The 20,845-nt window shown below is 35.0% G+C and overlaps 1 protein-coding gene across 1 annotated transcript in view; it reads right to left on the bottom strand.

Annotated features, from left to right (window-relative positions):
* eag (potassium voltage-gated channel protein ether a go-go) overlaps positions 1 to 20,845 on the bottom strand; it is a 750,678-nt gene that overhangs the window by 231,255 nt on the left and 498,578 nt on the right. Inside the window, exon 5 of the mRNA XM_081725716.1 lies at positions 4,164 to 4,220. Coding sequence (XP_081581842.1) covers positions 4,164 to 4,220 — 57 coding nt within the window. The remainder of the gene's footprint in view (positions 1 to 4,163; positions 4,221 to 20,845) is intronic.

Here is a 20,845-nt window from a genome sequence, read left to right on the forward strand (position 1 = left end):
CCATCTGGAATATTATATTGTACAGGTTTTGGTAACTAAGTTATGCACCATCAAAGTTCTAAACCAATAGATTGACATACGAGTAATAAAAAACTAATTAATACTGTTTCAATAGCAATTCAATGTTGAGCCTTGGTTAGAGAAAATGTAGAAATCAAATGAAGATCTCCTTTTTACACTATGCGCATTTCACTAATCTGATTTTGTACCTCCATCACTAAGACAATAATCCTATTGTCACTAATAGGATTCCTATGTTTCTTTCTCATTATATTGAAACTATCTACATATGGCTTATTATGTAATATTAGAGCGAGCATTGTACCTCAAAAACTTATCTCCACTTAATAATGCCAATGTAAAATTCCTTATGACTTTTATGTAATTATGTACCTTCAAATGTTAGTGCATTTAAAAAAAAACTAAAAGTTCATCCTATAAAAGGGAAGCGTAATCCGTTTAGTTTGAAGTATAGCCTTTGGCTAATAGTTTATAATAATGAAAACAATAATTAATATCATAGCATTTGTTTCAATTACATTTCTGATAACGAATTAACTTAAGCGCTTCTTACAATTTATCACACAATGACTATACACATTGAAATCAGCATGCGTTTACCACTAGTACATGTAGTGCAATAGCTATACGTATATACGCACGTAGAATGGCAGACACAAAATTTAAAGAAATATGTAAAATAGGCAATTATTAAAACTATAAAAATGTTTTCGTATGAGTACAATGGCGTGGGATGTGTGAAATCGTGTGTGAAGATATATATATAATTATATATGATAATTATATATATCTTCACATATTTCATTTGCCAAGTAACAACCCGGCTAAGGCTCCACGTTCCATCGAATCCATGTTTGGAGTTTAACGCCCCTTTTACAGACGCTATTTCTGAGCCTTTGTTCTAGAGTTTGATGTAGGATCCAAATTCATGAGTTTCCACTGGAAAGCGAATTCGAGTCTCCCGCATGTGAGGTAAGAAACCTAACTATCTTGTCACAAAGGAGGTTGTCACATATTTTAGTGAACTTGTGTACATAGAAAGATGGATTGCATTGTACGAGGGTTATCCAGGAGAAAGGAAGTTTGGTATAAACCAAAAACAACAAATGATGTGTGGATAAAATTTGTGTAGAAATTACTCATACTCTACTTTTCAACATATTGAGGGCCGTATTTAACATATTGCCTGTCCTAGGCCATTCAAAAATTATCACCTTCTTAATATCAATATCGATGTTAAAGACTCGAGACAGGGAAATAAATAATAAATATTTACGTGGAAATGGAAAGAAATAAAATAAAATACCTATAATAAATAAAAAATATATAACGTTTCCGTTTCAATTGTTGATTTGATTACTCAGCAATCTGAGTGAGCCCTTTGCTGAAAAGGTTTCGTTCGTCCTTTCTCTTGAGCAGTAACCTACTCTGTTTATCCATACTAACACTTTCGATACAAAGAAGAGAAATATCCTGTAAACGTTCCTTAGAGAAGAAGAACGAAAATATGTGTTGGTTCCTCGTAATGATGAAAACGAACGTTTTGCTGAATTGTTGAATATAATATAGGGGTGCATAGAAACAAATGTAAGCTGATAGCTACATACAGATAGGCTATATGAATTCTTGTTATTTGGATATTCACAAATGTAAAAGTTGCATGTCACGTCCATACTAGAACATATAAATTAATTTTGAAATTTCCAGAACTTGAGTATGAGAGAAAAAATAATTTGCGTAAATTTACCGTCTGCCAAAATTTGCCGCCCTGGATCATGGCCCATGCTTAAGCACGGGCCTGTTCCCCATACATTCAAGCACTTATCACAGCATGATACTGGTATTTCTAAACCGTCAATGTATTCTGTTCTTGCTAAAATGTATCCAAAGAGTCTTCGAGTTCTCCTGCATTGGTGAAGTGCTTTCCGGACCGAGTCTTCTGAAAGAAGCGAAAAATCTAAAACATTACTATATTCTACATCTCATAATTGGCAGGATTCTCGATTTTGTCACACATATTCAGAGCGCGTTCATGTTTTGCGTCTGCATCGTTTCGCTCCTTGGTTGAAATTAAGGGTTCATATGTGAAATATACTGCATGCTACAATTGAATGTTCGTTTTTTCGTGAAAGCACGTTTCTAGTTTTCGAAGAAGCTGCTGTACAAGATTGAGTGCTCTGGCGGCAACAGAGTACACTGAAGAAAAATTTGCATAACGCTATGATAACTGTTTGTATGTGTATGGCAAATATGTTGGAAAGTAAAGTAAGATATGAAGTTTCTGCATACGTCATTTGTTGTTTGTTTCACACCAAAATGTTCCTTTTTAACTGAATTAAAAAAAAACAACGTAAAACGAGGTTCTCAATTCAACTTGTTTATATATATTTTTTTCTGGGTATGCTCACGAGTAACTTCGATATAGATGCACCGGTTTTGATTATTATTATTATTTTAAAGGCGTGCTTTTACAGGCCCGGTGGTCTCACGTAAATTTCTTTCGGATCTGATATTAGTCTTTGGAACTAAACTTTGAAAGACGTCAATGGATAAAGTTTTATTTACATCGTAACATACTTGTAGGCAACCATACAGTCTTTGGTGTGATTATGGTTGCATAACAGTATAGGGGTTATACTGCAAAGTATCGGGACACTTTCGTAATACATTATTGTCTTTCTGTTGTTTGTAACATTTAAAAGAAAAGGTGATTTACGTGTGTAAAGTCGGTTAAGATTTTCTCAAGTTTTATAATTAAATATGGATGACCTCCTATTTTTTTAGTTTTATATCCCACAGTTCTGTCCTTTAGGCTAAACAAAACGAACAGAAGTGAATAATTGTAATGAAATGTATGATAAAAGAGACAACAGGTTATTATTCTTGTCCTGAGCAGGATTCTAATTTGCGACAGGTCTTGTGATATGCAACCCAAGCTTATATCACTCAATCACCCTAAACTGCCTAAAGGAGGGTGGATTTAAACAACAGTTGGATAACAGCATTTTGTAGTTTCGCCACAGATTCCTTTAAATTTAGTGTTTGCCAACTTTTTAACAACAGTACGCACATTTCTACGGCAACGCGAGCGTTTACAACAGCGCAGGTCTACTTAGCTCAAATCAACAATATAGTACAGGTTGACATTCAAAAATCCGGCCATCGACATAATCCAGTTCTTTCAGATTTCTGGGATGGATTTCGCAGCACATTTCCGAATTTACACACCATTTTTCTGGAGGTTCTGTTTAAGTATGTATAGTGCTTTAGTCGATAATCATTCTTGGGTCTTGCATGAACCTGCTAGCAGACATTTCATCTCGTTTTATCATTTATTTGCTGCTATAGCACCATTAATGATTCAGGAAATAATAAAGAACGGAACTGTTTTATTCAGTTGAACTAAAATTCTGTTGAACTGTTTATATTTAGTTGGTGAACATTAGAATTTCATTTTCTTTTAAACATCTTTCTTGAAAGAACTGTACAAGTAATCATTTTCTGTTAAATATAAATACAGTACATATAACTACCCAAATAATATTTTCGAAACTCCGGTACTTCTCAGGTCCGGAGGTTGCTGAACTTTTGATTATCAACCTGTATTCACATTTATGTTACATTGGTTTTAGCCTTATAATTAATTATCTTTATAACATTTCAACGTTCGCAACGTTCACACAATACACCATTTAGCCACAACTTTCACGATAACAACAGCCAATCTACATACAGCTATGAGCAAGCACTGCCAATTAAAAGTCTGCAAAGAAAGCAATTTTATATTTGTTTTGCTACAAACGTTTGTCACTGAACTGAAACAATTCATTCTTCGATTTCACAGTCTGTCGCATACTTTTTTTTTTTAATTTCAATTCTTAATTCTTCCAACTCAGCTTCATTTCCTAAAACGCATGCCCAGTTAAAACACTGATTTCTAAGACGCACGGCCATTCAACGAAAAAACAAACCAGTTTTAAAATAAACAAACTAAATTTAAAACAAAGGAAACCAACCAAATATAACCAATAATTTATTTTATTTTGCTTTTCTATAGTACACAAGTAACAAACAACTTTTCTTTTTTTTTCAATCAACCAACTAAACCATACCTCATAAACTTAAAACCAAAACACACTTACTTGACGAGAATTTATCCGACATGCCGGGACAGCTGTAGGGTCTCTTTTTACCGTACTCTGTAAGAAAGAGCAGGTCATTTTGATCGTATCAGAAAAGGCTACAACATTGATTATGGGACCAAGCTTCGAACTTGATGTCTTTACTGTACATAGATATGCTGTTAATTCTCTCAAAATTCTTCAAGCTGAAAACAAATGTTAATAATATTTGTTTCCTTTCTTTGAAATTAATAACTTTGATTGAAATTAAAAATACATAATGTACTGATTTTTCATGGAAGATAATATTTAATCTAATTACTACCCTATTGTGTTGAAATCTGTTTTGATATTAACAGAGCCTAAACATTGAAAATCACATGAAATTCTAAACTCAAAGGCAAAAAATGTATTTTAAAATGAAATTTCAAATATTTAAAAATATATGATGACTGCACATCAGTTAAAAATTACCTCTACAGGTATACTATCATAGAACCAAATGGAAAAAAGTATTACTCAAAAAATATTGATAGCAAAAAAGAGGGGTTTAGCATTCTACTAAGAAGATAGCTGAAACTAATTTCATTGAGGGGACTTCTGTTTAAAATAGCAGCCCATAGCAAGATACGAAACGCTTTCTTTAAAAAAGTAAACCAAAATTTGGCGTTATCAGTCCACCATAAGCGACACCCAAAGCAGTTACCGCAGATACATATATACATTGTGACACAACATACCACGGGGTAATTGGGACAGAAGACACAATTAACACTGATCAAACACACATACACATGAATAGCACAAATATTCAAGCAAAACAATTATGAAGACATAAAACGACGAGTTCACTGCATATACATGGACAATATAAAACAGCTCAACATTCAAAGCAAGAAAAATATTATATTTCCCTCCTTGAATAGATAAAACGGTAGCTGTGATATCCATGTTTTTAGCAATAACGGAACTCCTTGAAACAAGTAAATATAAACCTGCTACCTGTCCTTGTAATATTCTGGCGAAATCGCACTTAGTAGGGTCTGTTTACATACAAAATAAAACAATAATATTATCTTCACGAAATAATGGTAAGAGAATCTTTGTACGCTCTAATATCAAAATGATTGATTAAATGGAAGTTAAATAAGTTTCTTTGAAGGAAAGTTATCTGGCGACATTATTCTACACAGCAGGACCTTGTTTTTTTTTATTTTTTTTTCAGTTTTCGCCACACTGTAATTTAATATCCTACGGTATAATAAAAATTTAATGGTTTCTTTTCTCCATAGTCCATGCCAATTTACTTTGACTTTTTGAACACAAAAGTACATTACCTGGTGATTAACAACCGCCAGACAATCAAATAATGTACAATAGTCATTGTTACTATTTTGAGAAATAGTTAAATAATGAACTTTTCTAAATCGTGGGATACGGTCAATGGCGTACCGGTTACGCATATGAAACGAAGGTTTTGATGCGACGTTGCCGTGTTGTAAAGGGATGTGACTAAACAGACGCACAACAGCACGAGCTGAGCAGGTGAAAGATATATCTCGTTCTTCGGTTTAACAAGGTACTCGGTTTACTATGACATAAGTAATCACCTCGGGGCTTAACGGAATTTAATAGAACATTATACGTATAGAAAACAAATACGAATGCTTTTAAGTTCGCTTATAATTCTAAAAGTCTTCGAGATTTCATTTTTATATGCATTTTGAATCGCCATCTATTGATAATATCTATAACTACATATTTTTTCGTACAAAATCGATATGTTGATCCATAAATCCTAAATAATTCAAGGAATGATATATTATATTCTAAAATTTGAAGGAATATTTTCGAGTTATATCAATGAACAGCATGTGTTCAGTGTGGTATCCCGCGAAGACTTGAACATTCCACGAAAGAACTCCTGTTTCCTTTCTGAGATTTCTCGTGGTTATATGGTTAGCGTACACATCTTCTGGGCAGGAGATGTAAATTTGATTCCCGCTCCCATGTAGGTCCACGTTTCATATAGCCTCGGTGGTGAAACGGACGCTAAACAGTAATCCAATCATCTTTCCTTTTTTGTATGTTTGGCTTATTAATTAAATGTAATATAAATGCTATTACTAAATAAAAGGCTATGTGACAGATAGTTTGAACTATGAAACCTTTGAAGAACATAATCGCATAGTTGTAACGTATGCTTGAAACTTGGAAAATCTTTGACTGACATGAATTCCAGTCAATGTCCGCTTTCAGTTCATTATTACCAATGCTAGAATTACACTCGTGAGTGTTATATGATTTGTTATTAATGATTAATCGTCTGCTGGGAATTTTTTCTTTATATGAAAGCCTTCAGTCTATAGGCTATCAGCTGTAATGGTGTTTTGAATCACCTGTCTTATATTTGTCTTTTTAAGATATCATGAATATAGTTGAGTAATAATAATATGTCACATAAGTGCGAAAGTAATTAAGTTTTATGCAAATTTCCCCAAGTACTGTTTATTTTCTGAAGGAATTGAGAGTTCAGTTGAACAGTGTTCATCCAAGTAATGTTTATTACCTGATGGAACTACAAGAGCTCAGTTGAACAGTACTCATCCAACTACTTTTTACTTCCTCAAGGAATTGCGAGCATTCAGTTGAAAAGTGCTTATTCAAGTACTCTTTACTTTCTGAAAGAATTAAGAGAGCCCACTAGAACAGGTCACATCCAAGTACTCTTTACTTTCTGAAAAAGTTATGATAACTCATTCGAACAGTGCTCATTCAAGCAATGTTTATTATCCGATAGAATTACGAGAGCTCAGTTGAACAGTGCTCCTCCAAGTACTCTTTACTTTCTCAAGAAGTTACAAGAGCTTAGTAAAACGGTGCTCATCCAAATACTGTTTAATTTCTGAAGGTATCGAAAGAGTTTAGTTGAACAGATCATCCAAGTATTGGTTACTTTTTTTCAAAGAGTTACGAGATCTCGGCTGAACAGTCTTATCCAAGTACTGTTTACTTTCTGAAGGGATTGCGAAAGGTCAGTTCAATAGTGCTCATCCAAGTATGCATTACTTCCTAAAAAGAGCTGTGAGATCTCAGTTGAAAAATCTCACCCAAGTAATGTTTATTTTCTAATTGAGCTACTAGAGCTCATTTGAACGTTGTCATCTCTGATAGGGAAAGCTTCTGATTTTATTCCAGACAATGAGAATTAATTGTGGACAATATAGTCAAAGAGATTTCTCAAGCTCTTCCTCCTTTCGATTTCTCAATTTCATGAATACTTCCATTATCATTCACTACACACAGAGCCCGAAACGACTCAAAACGACACAAAAATGCATGTCTTCAAATTTGGACATAATTTAATGTGTACACATGAATTGCCTTCTAATGGTGGACATAAGAAATATGTCGATTTTTTCCGCCATGAACATAAATTTGAGCAACTATACTATGTCAAATGATCTACTGCCTTGTTTTCATTAGTTTTGACGGATTAGTATGTTATGTTTTGATCATTGGAGCAATTATATCATTGTTTGAGTTGATATAATTGTACATCAAACATTTATACACATGCGCGGATACGTGAGGCGGTTATCGTTTGTCTCTTGTTATCAGTGTTACCAATGTAGCACTTGATCTAGAAATTTTTAAGGATATGTTTATCAAAAACAATTGGTTCATTTATCATTGTTAGAATAGAAATTTAGCACCTTTTAAATGTTGTCTAGTGAGTAAACTAGCATTATTTCCACTAAAATTAATACTTCTAGCGTCTTCTTGCAGTGCGTTTAGTGACAATGTTATTCACATTGTTGGCAGTGTGTTTATTATCATTACGACATGTGTTTGTGCACTATTACGGACAGGTTTGACATATATTTTTATGCCATATCAATGTCTTCGGGCTCTGTGTGTACATTTACTACCGATTTCTTTTAACCTGGTGCAGTAATTTCCAACTATTTGATCTGTGACGTGACGTCCCAGTAAACAGGAAATGATGGCAGATAAATAAGAATACAGATATCATAGGCAATGGTTTTGTATGCATACTACTCGTAGGTCCATAACTACATCTACAACACATGTGTATTCAATTTTTCTACCCTTGTTTGGTCTGGCATTCCTTTTTGATATGTATCTGTTTCTAAAAGCATAACACATAGGCCAATTGAACCTAACTGCCGAAGTGGATATACGTGTGACATAAAATTAGATTAAACTTTATTTTCCGAAATAACAGGGTTGGCGCTCTTATAAAAATCCTGGGCTCTAGTGCATGTGTATGTCAGTTTATGTCTTTATTCTTTATGAGTCAAAGTAACTATATTAAATATATATGTAACTCACTTGAAGCCGAAGTAGCCATACATAATAATCTTGGTTGTTTAAATGCAGTATTTTAGGAAGAGTATTTTTATTCAGCTCATTTACTAGTAAAGATACTCCCTTTTTAGAGTTATTACGATTTTCATTTGAAAGAAATATATTTGTGTCAATATGGTTTATGTATGTAAAGTTGCATAATTTTTTATTGTAAAAAAGCTAAAGAGGTTTATTTTTCGGAGTGGTAGTTGCAAATTATTTTAGAGGAAAGACTTTGTTTCCTTCAATGTGGTATGTCTATAAGATATCAGAATCTTCCATGCTTTTACGGGTTCAGGAAGAGGAGAAAGGAGCTGTAATAATGGTTTAATACTTTTTATTAGAAGGACAAATCCCATGATTATTAAAAAATAAATTTAAAAAATGAATCATATATTTTTATCCATTCTGTATATTTTGTTTCTTGCTTCATGTTTCTAAATTAATTACACTGAATGGTCTACTGGGTGATCTACTGTGCAGTGAACTGATGGTGAGTGAACGGTGATAGTGTAAAATGGCAACTTCTCTCATTTCCAAAGTTGGAAAATTATTTGAGTTCGGTTATGTAGTGCGAGCGTGACGGAAGTGGCAAGTGTGTTGGGTTTGTTGCGAGGAACATTGAATGTGATGACAGCCTACAAAACTCATAGCAAAAGAACATCAGTGAAGGAGAACTTTGATCAGAAGAAAACCCTCAGGGACAGATTCTGCTGTCTGCGAGCATTAAAAATGGATTGTCACTCAAAACCTTCAAATGTGACTGCGTGGAGGAACTCAAATAGCACCTTCCACAGCTTGTGACGGCAATGACAGTCCGCCACGACTTGAATAACATGGACATACGGGGTTGGGTTACACAGGTGCAACCGCTGATAAGGGACCATAACGTTTTAGCATGGCACCAATAGTTCTGAGAACATCGAACAGACCAGTGATGACTGGAAACATGTGATATGCTCGAGTGAATCACCGCTAACCTATTTTAAGTCACAGGCCTCATTTATGTGCGACGGACGTCCAAAGAAGTGTATAATTTGAAGTATCTTTGTGATACTGTAGAACGTAAAATCGTAATTTTCAGTGATTCCAGTCCTCATTATTATCAGTCGCACCACTCCCCGCCATTATGTAGCTATATTAGGGGACGTGGGCATCCTATAGTTTAGACGTTCATATTCCAGCATGATAATGTTCCCATTTACGCAACTGGAGCTGTTGCGTCGTTGTTTGAGGAACATCGGAATGACCTTGAACACCTCACTCCCCCACAATCCCCGAATTAATTGAACATTTGTGATCTGTTTTGGAGACATGAATTCGAGACAGATTTCCGTGTCCAACTCTCTCACGGAACCGAGTGCGTCAGAGCTGTTCTGAGGATAAAAAGTAGTTTAACGCCATATTAATATGTATCTTAAGTTGTAATTTTCCTCTTTTAGGTATTTTCATTAAATTATTCAGTAGCTGAACTTTGTGCAATTTGAAAATACTTCAACATACAGAAAAAAAATCCCTACAAAATGTGTGTCCTAAGTCGATGACCTAGATAAAAACACAAAGCAGTTGCACACTGAAATTATTTTGTCAACAGTAAGTTGCTTTCTAATTTAGTTTAGGCAAATTAGCCCATTTTGGGACTAAGAATGGAATAAATTCAAACGAAAACAAAAATTTGTGAAAATATTTAGAAAAGTGTCCCGAGTAACACTAAAATTCCCCGGAAGCCCCAGGGGAGGGATTATTTGTGACGTCACGAGCATAGTGGCCGCTCAAACGAGTTGCTCAGTTGAAATAACGATGTCTTCGTTACGGTCCAACATAGAGAAGTTACTTTAGTGTCATTTTAAAGAACACAGAAAACACAGTATTTTATGTAGAGACAAAAGTCTTCATAAAATGCAGATTAAATTCAAAATCTTAGAAAAGCATTTTTTTCTCCTGAAGTTTGAACTTCAAATGCCTCATAAACCATATCAGGACGTACTTTGGTTTACTGGAATATGGTTGAAAGTTTCGTTTTTTGAAATTTCCTATCTAGTTTGTTAACACTGATAAAAGTTAAGGTAATAATAGGCGATTGCTCGTAAGGCATGTTTCTGGTTAAAACATCCAGAAATCAATTTCGCCCAAGCACACATGAAACTTCCATCCAGATTTCAGAAAAACCACAATACGTTTTTGCAAGGAAGTACAGATGGGGGAATAAAATTATATAGCATAACATAGCATAACAAAGCAAAGCAACTCTTTAAAGTTTCGGGTCACTTTTCTATTTCTCTTCGTTTATGAGCAACTTAAAATTTAAAGTAGAAAAACTTTTGTTTTTAAATTTTAGGATTTAGGAGTAAATATCTTAAATGTATGCTCTATGTGAAAAATTGTTTCTCTACATAAGATAATGTGCTTTCTTTGTTGTGTAAATCGACACCAAAGTCATTTAACAACGTTTGATCGTGACGGAGATCGTCCTGAGTTGGTTGCGTTATTAACACCTTGGACAGATTCTTAAATGTAAAATCGAATTACTCGCGTAGTTGGCTAGATACAGTAAATATAAAGACGCCACAAGAAAAGCGTATCTAATGCTCTTCTAGGTCAAATTTTTATATTTCTAGTCTTTTGTGAGAAATTTAAAGTTCAAAATAGAGAAAGAGAAACGTTTTTCTAAATTTTAAAATTTAGTGACAAATATCTATAAACTTATATGTTTTAAGAAAAAATGTGTCACTATATAAATACTGTTTTATCCATGCTCTTTAAATCGGCACGAAAATTATTTCTCTATGTTGAACTCCAGCGAAAATATCTTTATTTTATCTGAATAACTCGTTTAGCAGCGGTTTGGTGCGAGAGACCCGGGTTCGATTCAAGGCGGGAGCTCATGTGGTTCGGATTTGACCGTTAATCAGTAGGTTCACGTCTCATATAGCCTCGCTGCTGAAAGGGACGCTAAATTAAAATCAACTCAACTCAACTCAACTCGTTTAGCAGCGGCCGCCGTATTGATATCACTAAAAAATCCTACACTAGAATTTTCGGGGGCTTTTAGTACACGACTCGGTTCACTCTTTTGAGCACTTTCACCAAATTTTATTTGTTTGATTTTGTTTTTCATTCTCGGTGCTGATTTGCCTAAAGTAATAGAAAACCTTAGGAAATGTTTGATAAATGAAATCCGTCAAGGAGAACTAGTTAACTGGGCAAGAATTCTATGTGGAGCTCCTTCTTTTCCCTGGTAAATTCACTCTTATTTTTCCTTGGGGATTGCATCTTATTCTGTAACTTCAAAGGTAAAGGAACAAAAGGTCGTTAGTTTTAGGATAATATTTCGACGAGGAATATTTTCCCTTACTTCCTGTTTCGAAAATGGAATCTTTAAGTTTAACGTCCCACGATTATGCCTTTTAGGCTAAGGGGACGGATAATTAAAGCAAATGAATGGTGGTGGAAGAATTAGTGGAACGAAAATGAGGGAGGAAACGGAAATATCCCGAAAAAAACCCACGAGGACGATGTTGTCTACCATAAACTTACTTGGTCCGGGATCAAACACGGGATCTCACCCACCACAAATAAGCTCTCCACCACAGAACCACCGTGTCCCCCTACTTCCTGTTTTGAACCACCCTCAATCAGTAATCTGTATATTAGGTACAATGTTTCGGTATTATCTATGTGTTACGCTTGTAACTAGTACATTTACAGTATATTGTACATTAGTGTAGGAGCTGTGAGTAATCTTAAATTGTTTAACACCTCTATAACGGATACCTCTTACTTACGGGCAAATAATCATATTGAATCGGTATCAGTTAGTTTATAAACAGGTTTCACTTTATTCCATATGAATAATTCATTTCAAAGATAATTCGTTTCTTTACTTCATAAATATTTCAAAACGAAAATTGAAGATGATTATCTGATGAACGTCGCTCACAACGTCAGAAAAGCAAACTCTCTCATTAGGCCAGTAGCTAGTGACCGACAAGGGAGCTGATCCCTCCCCCTCCCCCTCCCCGTCTTGCGGCAACATTCGGACCCTGAAACTTTCAGTTCAAAAAGCTACTAGAACCACAGTACACACCACGTTAAGAAGTTTGGTTTGAATTTTTTTAACGGCTCAACAATGTAAGTTCCTCTGCCGTCGTTTGCACGGCAACAATTCTCGGCATTTGTTCATGCTCAAAAACTTCAATGCTGCCATGACAACCAATTTTTATTATGTTTAGGATTTACTAATGGTGTGTTATTTTTAAAATTAATATCGGAAACGGAAGTGGTAATGGAGTTTTATCACTTCTGGTTTTAGTAGAGAGATTATAGATCAAATATATTCATAGGACGTTTAATTGTTTGCGAAAAACCTGTTCTCTCTATTACTGTTTCTACTCTATAGCGATCTCGTAGATTGCTAAATCAAGTAAAATAATGCATTTCACTATCTTTTATTGTGTTTGCTCTTTTATATTGTATTTGTGTTTACATATATGTAAATGCATATTGAAACCGGAAGTCGTAGTGGATTTGTATCACCTCCGGTTTCAGTGAAAGTTAAGGATGAAGACGAAACGTATTATTGGAACGTTGAATCAATTGCAGAAAACTTCTTATTCTTCTCTATTATTATTATTATTATTATTATTATTATTATTATTATTATTATTATTATTATTATTATTATTATTATTATTATTATTATTTTGTTCTATATAGTAATGAACGTTGAAACCGGGAATAATTTATTTCTACTATTTTCAGTGGATGGATAACTTCTATGAAATCGATTCTCAGCTTTTCACCTTCTATATCCTTCTATATATTGATGGTGCTGAACTACGGTCACATAGACAGAGTAAGTACGAAGCTCGTTCGGAAAGTAACCTTCGATTGGTCACTGTGCGTGAAATAGCAGGAGCTGTGCTGCCATCTTTGCACAGACGTGCGCAGTAGATCAGTCTGCATCCAACCGTGATACAATGAAAGTTGTCTGATCACTATAGTACTCGCGCTGAGTCGTGAAGCGTGGGCTTTAAACCAATCATAGCAATATTTTGCTTGAGCTCCAACACATCGGAAAACTTCGGTACAATTCGTGGAGCCATTTCTCGAGCGCACACTTGGGGAAACGTCGAACAGCTGAATTTACCAACTATGTTGCCAAACTGTGAAGACATAGTAAACGAGTATATAAAAAAGGCACTTAAAAATTACCAATAATAACACTGTACAATAATAATTACTGTAACAACTATTCTAAAATGGAAACAATAGCACAAATAGTAACAACGAAAATATAACGCAACAAAAAGGAATTAACAAAACGGAACTTGACGCCAATCCGACAACACTGTACTCTCGGGAGATGTTTTCCGTGTAGCGCGAGAGAAGACACTGACAAAATTTGATGGGTGGGGGTTGACGACTGGAACACATTGGGTGGCGAAATCGGTAGATCTAGGTCAAGCTTCATGACTCGGCGCGAGTACTATAGTTTCACTTTTGTGGCAGCAGCTATTCATCGGGAACTTTTTTGCCGTGTATGAACCAAGTGTGATGAGTGAAGGAGTTATTCGTGAATAGGTTCGTTCAGTTAAAAGTGGTCGAACAAATATTCATGCCCTTACTCTGCTCAGGTAACCAAGGATCTTCTGGACAGGTTCAAATAGGACGTTTTCAATCATCCGCCATAATGCCAAGATTGTCATCTCTTCGTGCATATGAAGTGGCTTGGATATCAGCGATTTGTTAATGATGAGAACCTGAAAGATACTGTTACAGGCTGGCTCAAGGCACAGGCGGGAGATTTTTTATTCTGATGGAATTTCTAAGCTGGTGCAAAGATATAGGATCTTGAATGTTTATGGAAACTATGATGAAAAAGTGGTTTTTAGACGTATATAATAAATACTTTTTATTTACCTTGGTGTTTCTTTTGTAACCAATCGGATATTACTTTCCGAACGGCCCTCGTATATAAAGTAGTTTATGGTAATCTAAAATCCTTAATAAGCAGTCAAGTATGTAGGATGAACTCAAGCAGGCCCGTAACCAGCCCAAAAATTAAGGAGAGGGGGCTGGTAGAGGTTAGGGGGACCGACCCAATCATATTATACTTCATCACCATATTATAGTTCATTTGCAAGCCTACCGTGAAATTTTATGGGGGCCAGCCAAAGTTTAGGGGGGTCCGGGCCCCCCTTGACCCCCGTGGATACGGGCCTGAATTCAAGTATTACTCCCTTCCCAAATTATCTTGGCCCCACTGTCTTAGTGTTATGCCCTATATATATAATCTACAATTGAATGACACATAGCAATAATTGTAAGTTAGAAACTAAAATTGCTTGAGATATTATTTTATTGCTAAATGTTTTCATTTTTAAAAAATCATTTACGTATAAATTTTTAGATTCTGTGTTAAGTGGTAATTTTGTTTTTGCTGACACCATCCTAACCTATTATGGAGCAAAAAAAGCAAAGAATTATTTTCTACGTATACAACATAAAAGCACCAGCCGATACTACAATTAGAATTCTCGAATTATTCTTGAATATCTAGACGAAAATACAAGATATTGCATGATATTGTATTGAACGTAGTTTTCGAAAACAAAATGTAATTTGTACATTACTCTAGCTTTAATTTTGACAATCAGAAATGTATTTTGGTTATATTTTATTTATGTGTATTACGAACATGTATTTGCTGCATGAAAGTGTCATCTCTAGGACATTTGTTTCCATTATTTGAATTTTGCATTTGTTTCATGTTTCTCTATCTAGGCTCCACAAACTTTAACATAATTTATGACGATTATTCTTATAAGGAGAACACGCGTCATTATTAAGATTATATGCAGGGGCGTTTTTAAGTAACTTGAGTCCCTAAGCAAGACCCGAATTTAATGCTTCTGCAAAAAGAAAAAAAAAGTAGTATCGGACTTGTTCTTAACCAGGTAAATTTTAAAAGCAATTATTAAACAGTAACATTTTTATTATATAAATACCAAAGTTTTGGTTGTTTTGCCTGCAAATGCAGTGTAGATGTTAAAGTACCTGTTTTTCGAACTATCAATCCATATCAAAAAGCCATTAATCACTATCTCTTACAGATTTTGCTTTATGGAAATTAACATTAATTAATGTCTATCACTTCTAGCTGCAATAGAAGATGAACATCAGAAATTAAACATATTCTTGTTACGGAATTCATATATATATATATATATATATATATATATATATATATATATATATATATATATATATATATATATATATATATATCTATATCTATATCTATCTATCTATCTATCTATCTATATATATATATATATATATATATATATATATATATATATATATATATATATATATATAACTGCTGGTCACTAATTATTCCCGTTTTATCCATTTAATTATTCAATCAGAGCTGTAGTCTAACCGAAAAACCGCAGGTTTTCACCACTTTCGGTTTCAACAAATAAAAAAAGTCAAGACAAAATACATTCTTAGGTCGCTGACATTGTGTTCAAAACCGCTCTTCAACACCCTTTAAAGGTTTTGCACTATGAAAAACAGCAATGAAACCGGAATTACTAGTAAATTTTAACCACTTGCGGTTGCGATAGAATATTTTAGATGGTGATCATGCGTTCACAAGAGACATTGAACGAATACAAAAATGTCTTGTCGCTATCTATTAGAGTCTTTATTACATGGCGAACAAGGCTAAAACCGGAAACGGTTGATTTCTACCAGTTTCGCTGAGAATACAGGGTAACCGAGGGGATCGGACTTATTCTTTGGATGCTAAATCGATTGCAGAAAAAAAGTTTATCGAAATCATTACCTAAATGATTATCGAAATTTACCGTTTTTACGTTTTCAAACTCGGTACCCGTATTGGAACCGAAAGCACTAGTAAATGTCAAATACTTCCGGTCTCGGTAGTGTTCCAGGTGGTGACGAAATGTTGTCTTGAGACGCTCGATAGATAGCAAGGAACCACTTGTCACTATCTGTTATCATTTTTGTTTTATAGCGATAAATGTGGAAACCGGAAATGGTTGGATTCTACCACTTCTAATTCGAATAGATAATTAGGCTAGTAGATGGAACCTGTTCTTACACATTTTCTCACATTGTCTAGAAACTGTGAACAATTTCTTGATTTTCTGGTTTGACAATAACAAACCATGAATTACTTGTAAAATGTAATTTCCAGTTTTGAGTATCTAATATATACCTTGTAGGCAGGGACGACCCCAGGATTTCTTTTTTTTTTAAGCCAATTGACGACACATAAGCACCATCATTAATACATACACACACGAATCTTGAGACACGTGTGACATGGGTTACGCATATCGTGATTATTAGGGGATGACAAGGGTGAAACAACTAAAGCAGGTGGAAAGGGACTATCCCGAGAAAACTCACGCACACAGTGTTTGTCCACCACAAAACCTATTTAGTGGGAGCTAGGATCGAACCTGGGACCCTACGTGACAGAGGCCAGCTCTGAAACCAGTGTCGCCACAGTCTTACCTCTGGAGTGGGCTGAAAAATAGTACCAAATTGAAACAAAAAGGGCCGAATTCATTATTTTATACCAGTGTAATACATGGCTTTATAACACGAAACTAAAAGAGGTAAAGTTCTCGAACACTCCCCCCCCCCTCTCCAAGAATCAAAATCAAGAAAATACTCTTTTCAAAAATTACTTTTTAGAAACATCCAAATAAGAGGACCCTGAACAACCGTGGAAGTAGATGAAACTTTTCTCGCGTGTAGGGAGTGTAACAGAGGCCGCGAATTGAAAGGGAAAACATTTACCATCTTTATGTATTTTAAGGAAACCAAACGAGCCTCTATTTCAAAGTGACCAATAAACCAAAACGGTATTGTGGTCATATATGAAAAAATATATATAAAACGAGGAACAAGTCAATTATCTCCGAGTTCGTGTGTTAAAATATAAATTATTGCACCTTATTCTTGCTTATTTCACGACCGAAGGAGGATAATAGTACTGACACTTTTGAAAATGTGACAAGTATTTGCTAAATAGTGCTGGATTGGGTAGAATTGTACCAACTTTTTCACAAAAGGGGCTGAAAATGCCAGCGTGGTACCAACGGGTCGTTGAATGACAAAAAGGGCTGAATTTGGTACAATTGTACCAAGTGTGGCAACACTGTCTGAAACTGAAGCACCGTGGCCCTTATCATTCTGTCAGTATTGGCAAGTCACTTGCCGCAAATGAGAATCTTCCATGCTCCACGGTCTTCCGCTAACCTCTTCGTTTTCACGTACGATATTTCTGTTTAGATATCGTCCATTAATTGTACATTCTGTCAAGAAAGTACTGGAAATTGTACATTTACAAAGCTCAATGAAAGGAAGCGTCGAAATTCTTCTTGTCGCTACGTTAGCACAACTGCCCTCTATTCTCACGCGGACATTGAGCGCTATCTGTGAATTAGTTTGTTCACAGTGCTTCATTTGTCCGTTCATCGCAAGTGTGTGTGGGCGATTTTTACCATGGATAAAGCTATCGAACAAAGAATCTGTGAAATTTTGCATTACAAATGAAATTACGTGTACCGAAGCCCTGAAAATGTTACATAAGGCTTACAATGAATCGACTTTATCAAAAACACGTGTTTGAGTGGTACAGTACAGTCAAAAGCGGTCGAGAGGTGGTGGAAGATTTGCTCGCCCTAGTCGACCATCAACGTCATCAACTGAACTTAACATCGCTAAAGTAGAAGGAAATGGTGACTGAAAATCGTCGTTTATTAAGTCTGAGAGAGATAGCCGCTAAAATTTGTGTGTCTCACGAATCAATTCATGTGGGACCCAAGTTGTAGTGCTTCTCAAGATGGTGGAGGTGCTGTCGAATGGTTTCTCCACTCACACTGAATTGTAGCCCCAATTCCTCACATGTCTGGCTACTGTTCGTCTTTGCTGCCTGAAGATGTTCATTTTGTACATGTGTTGGTCTTCCGGCAAGTGGTGCGTCTTTGAGTGTTTCGTCACCGTCCTTAAACTTGTTAAAACACCGCTGCACTGTCCGCGTAGTCACGACACCCTCACCAAAGGCCTGGCATATCTATCGTTCCCCTGCAGCGGCGTTTGACCCCAGTTTGAACTTGTACAGTATACACACCCTTATGAAGATCTGTGGAGATTCCATATTCACTCTGTCCTTACGTAAGTTCATGGAGCATGGAACTAACTTGCTGAAATTTTATAAAGGGATAAAGGTAGAGCTCATGGAAGTAGAACGATGTAATATCATAAATTTCAATGAAACATACTACATGCAAGCAGAATTCATTTTCGATATCGGTATACTAACGAGGTGAGGGGCTTGAGCTAGGCCACCCCTTGGCCACGCCACTAGCCTCTACACTATACGTAAAGTGGAAACCACGTAATTGCTACCAATATCGTAAAGCAATAACTCTTTGCAATGTAGAATTAAGAACGTACTTTCTTGACCATTTATAGAAGCTTGCAAACACTGATCCTGTGAAAAGCAAGTGTACTTTAGAAGAATTGACATCATTAAAAAAAAAAAAAAAATAAAATAAAATCTGATAATAGCAGCAAACTTCAATAGTCCAGGATTTCAATAGTATTTGTCTTACAACGACCAGTTATTGAAATTAATTTTCTGAAATGATTCTAAAGTGAATTGAAATACATGTTCTATGAATAAATATAAACTGTTTAAACTGTCTGGTGTTTGGTTTCATGGCGTACACAGCTGAGATTTGTATCTATCTTTAAAAAGCTATTTTTGAAGCATTTGCGTGATTGAAAGATGGGTCAATGTCGGGGCTCATCCAAGTTTATATGGCGTGCTTACTGTTCTTTCCTTCCCCCTCTGTTCATCATGGATCTCCTTTTTTTTTCTACTTGTAAGGACCAGCCACGAGTACAGGAGAAAGAGAATTTAATCTTACGTTTGCGTTTACAAGTTCCTTGTGGTTCTAACAATCATGAGTTTTATTTCTATGCTGTTTAGTTTTTCTTTTTGTTTTGAGTGGTGGCGCGCGGACGGAATTCAACAAAACATCTACTCTGTCCTTGGATGCTTAATTAATATGAGATTACGAATTACTGAAAAGATTTTTCTTAAATAGTCATATTGATGTTTTGTTGGTGTTACAAATACATGTATACACAGGGTGGACCATTTCATTTATTTTGAATTGCCCTTTTGACTTTTAAACTAGTTATTATTAATTTTGAAAGTTGAAACTTCGTACAATGAAAACATTAGACTGAGAAAATAATTTCATATACTTCGCAATACCATCAAATTAATAGTGTTGCCAACTCAACATAAAGTTGTATTTTTGCAAATTGCACTAATCCACATTATCATATATTTAAAATTTGAATATTAAATGGAAATGTACAATATCATGTTTATTAGCCAGTTTCGTTCTGATAACAACAATCTGCATGTGGGTCGGGTCTTTAGAAACGCCCTGGGATGTCTTATTGTCGTAGGCGCAGTGAAGGATATATGATGCTTATACTATCACTGAATTCCAAAGATTTGTTATATCAAGGTGGTATACTTGTAAGTTTCAATTCGTGATCGCGTGTATTAGCTGTACTTCCTTCCATTAACCCTCGTAGAGGATGTTTCGGTTTTGCTCTTTGAGATTTAGTAAGACTGTGGACTCGCTGCGACTATAAATGCTGAGGATCACGTACAGGAATACAAATCGCTGAGCAAAGTAACGTTTATTTAAAAATAATAAATGTGTAACAGTTTCGACAACTAGCTGAACATACTGGCTTCATCCGACACTGACAGTGTCATGACATGATGTGACAGTGTCTGATGAAGCCAATATGTTCAGTTAGTTGTCGAAACTGTTACACATTTATTATTTTTAAGCCAATATGTTCAGTTAGTTGACGAAACTGTTACACATTTATTATTTTTAAGTCAATATGTTCAGTTAGTTGCCGAAACTGTTACACATTTATCATTTTTAAGCCAATATGTTCAGTTAGTTTGTGAAACTGTTACACATTTATTATTTTTAAGCCAATATGTTCAGTTAGTTGCCGAAACTGTTACACATTTATCATTTTTAAGCCAATATGTTCAGTTAGTTGGTGAAACTGTTACACATTTATTATTTTTAAGCCAATATGTTCAGTTAGTTGGTGAAACTGTTACACATTTATTATGTTTAAGCCAATATGTTCAGTTAGTTGGTGAAACTGTTACACATTTATTATTTTTAAGCCAATATATTTAGTTAGTTGGTGAAACTGTTACACATTTATTATTT

This window comes from Thermobia domestica, chromosome 9, assembly GCF_964235325.1.
Source record: "Thermobia domestica chromosome 9, izTheDome1.hap1.1, whole genome shotgun sequence".
NCBI classification, from domain to species: domain Eukaryota; kingdom Metazoa; phylum Arthropoda; class Insecta; order Zygentoma; family Lepismatidae; genus Thermobia; species Thermobia domestica.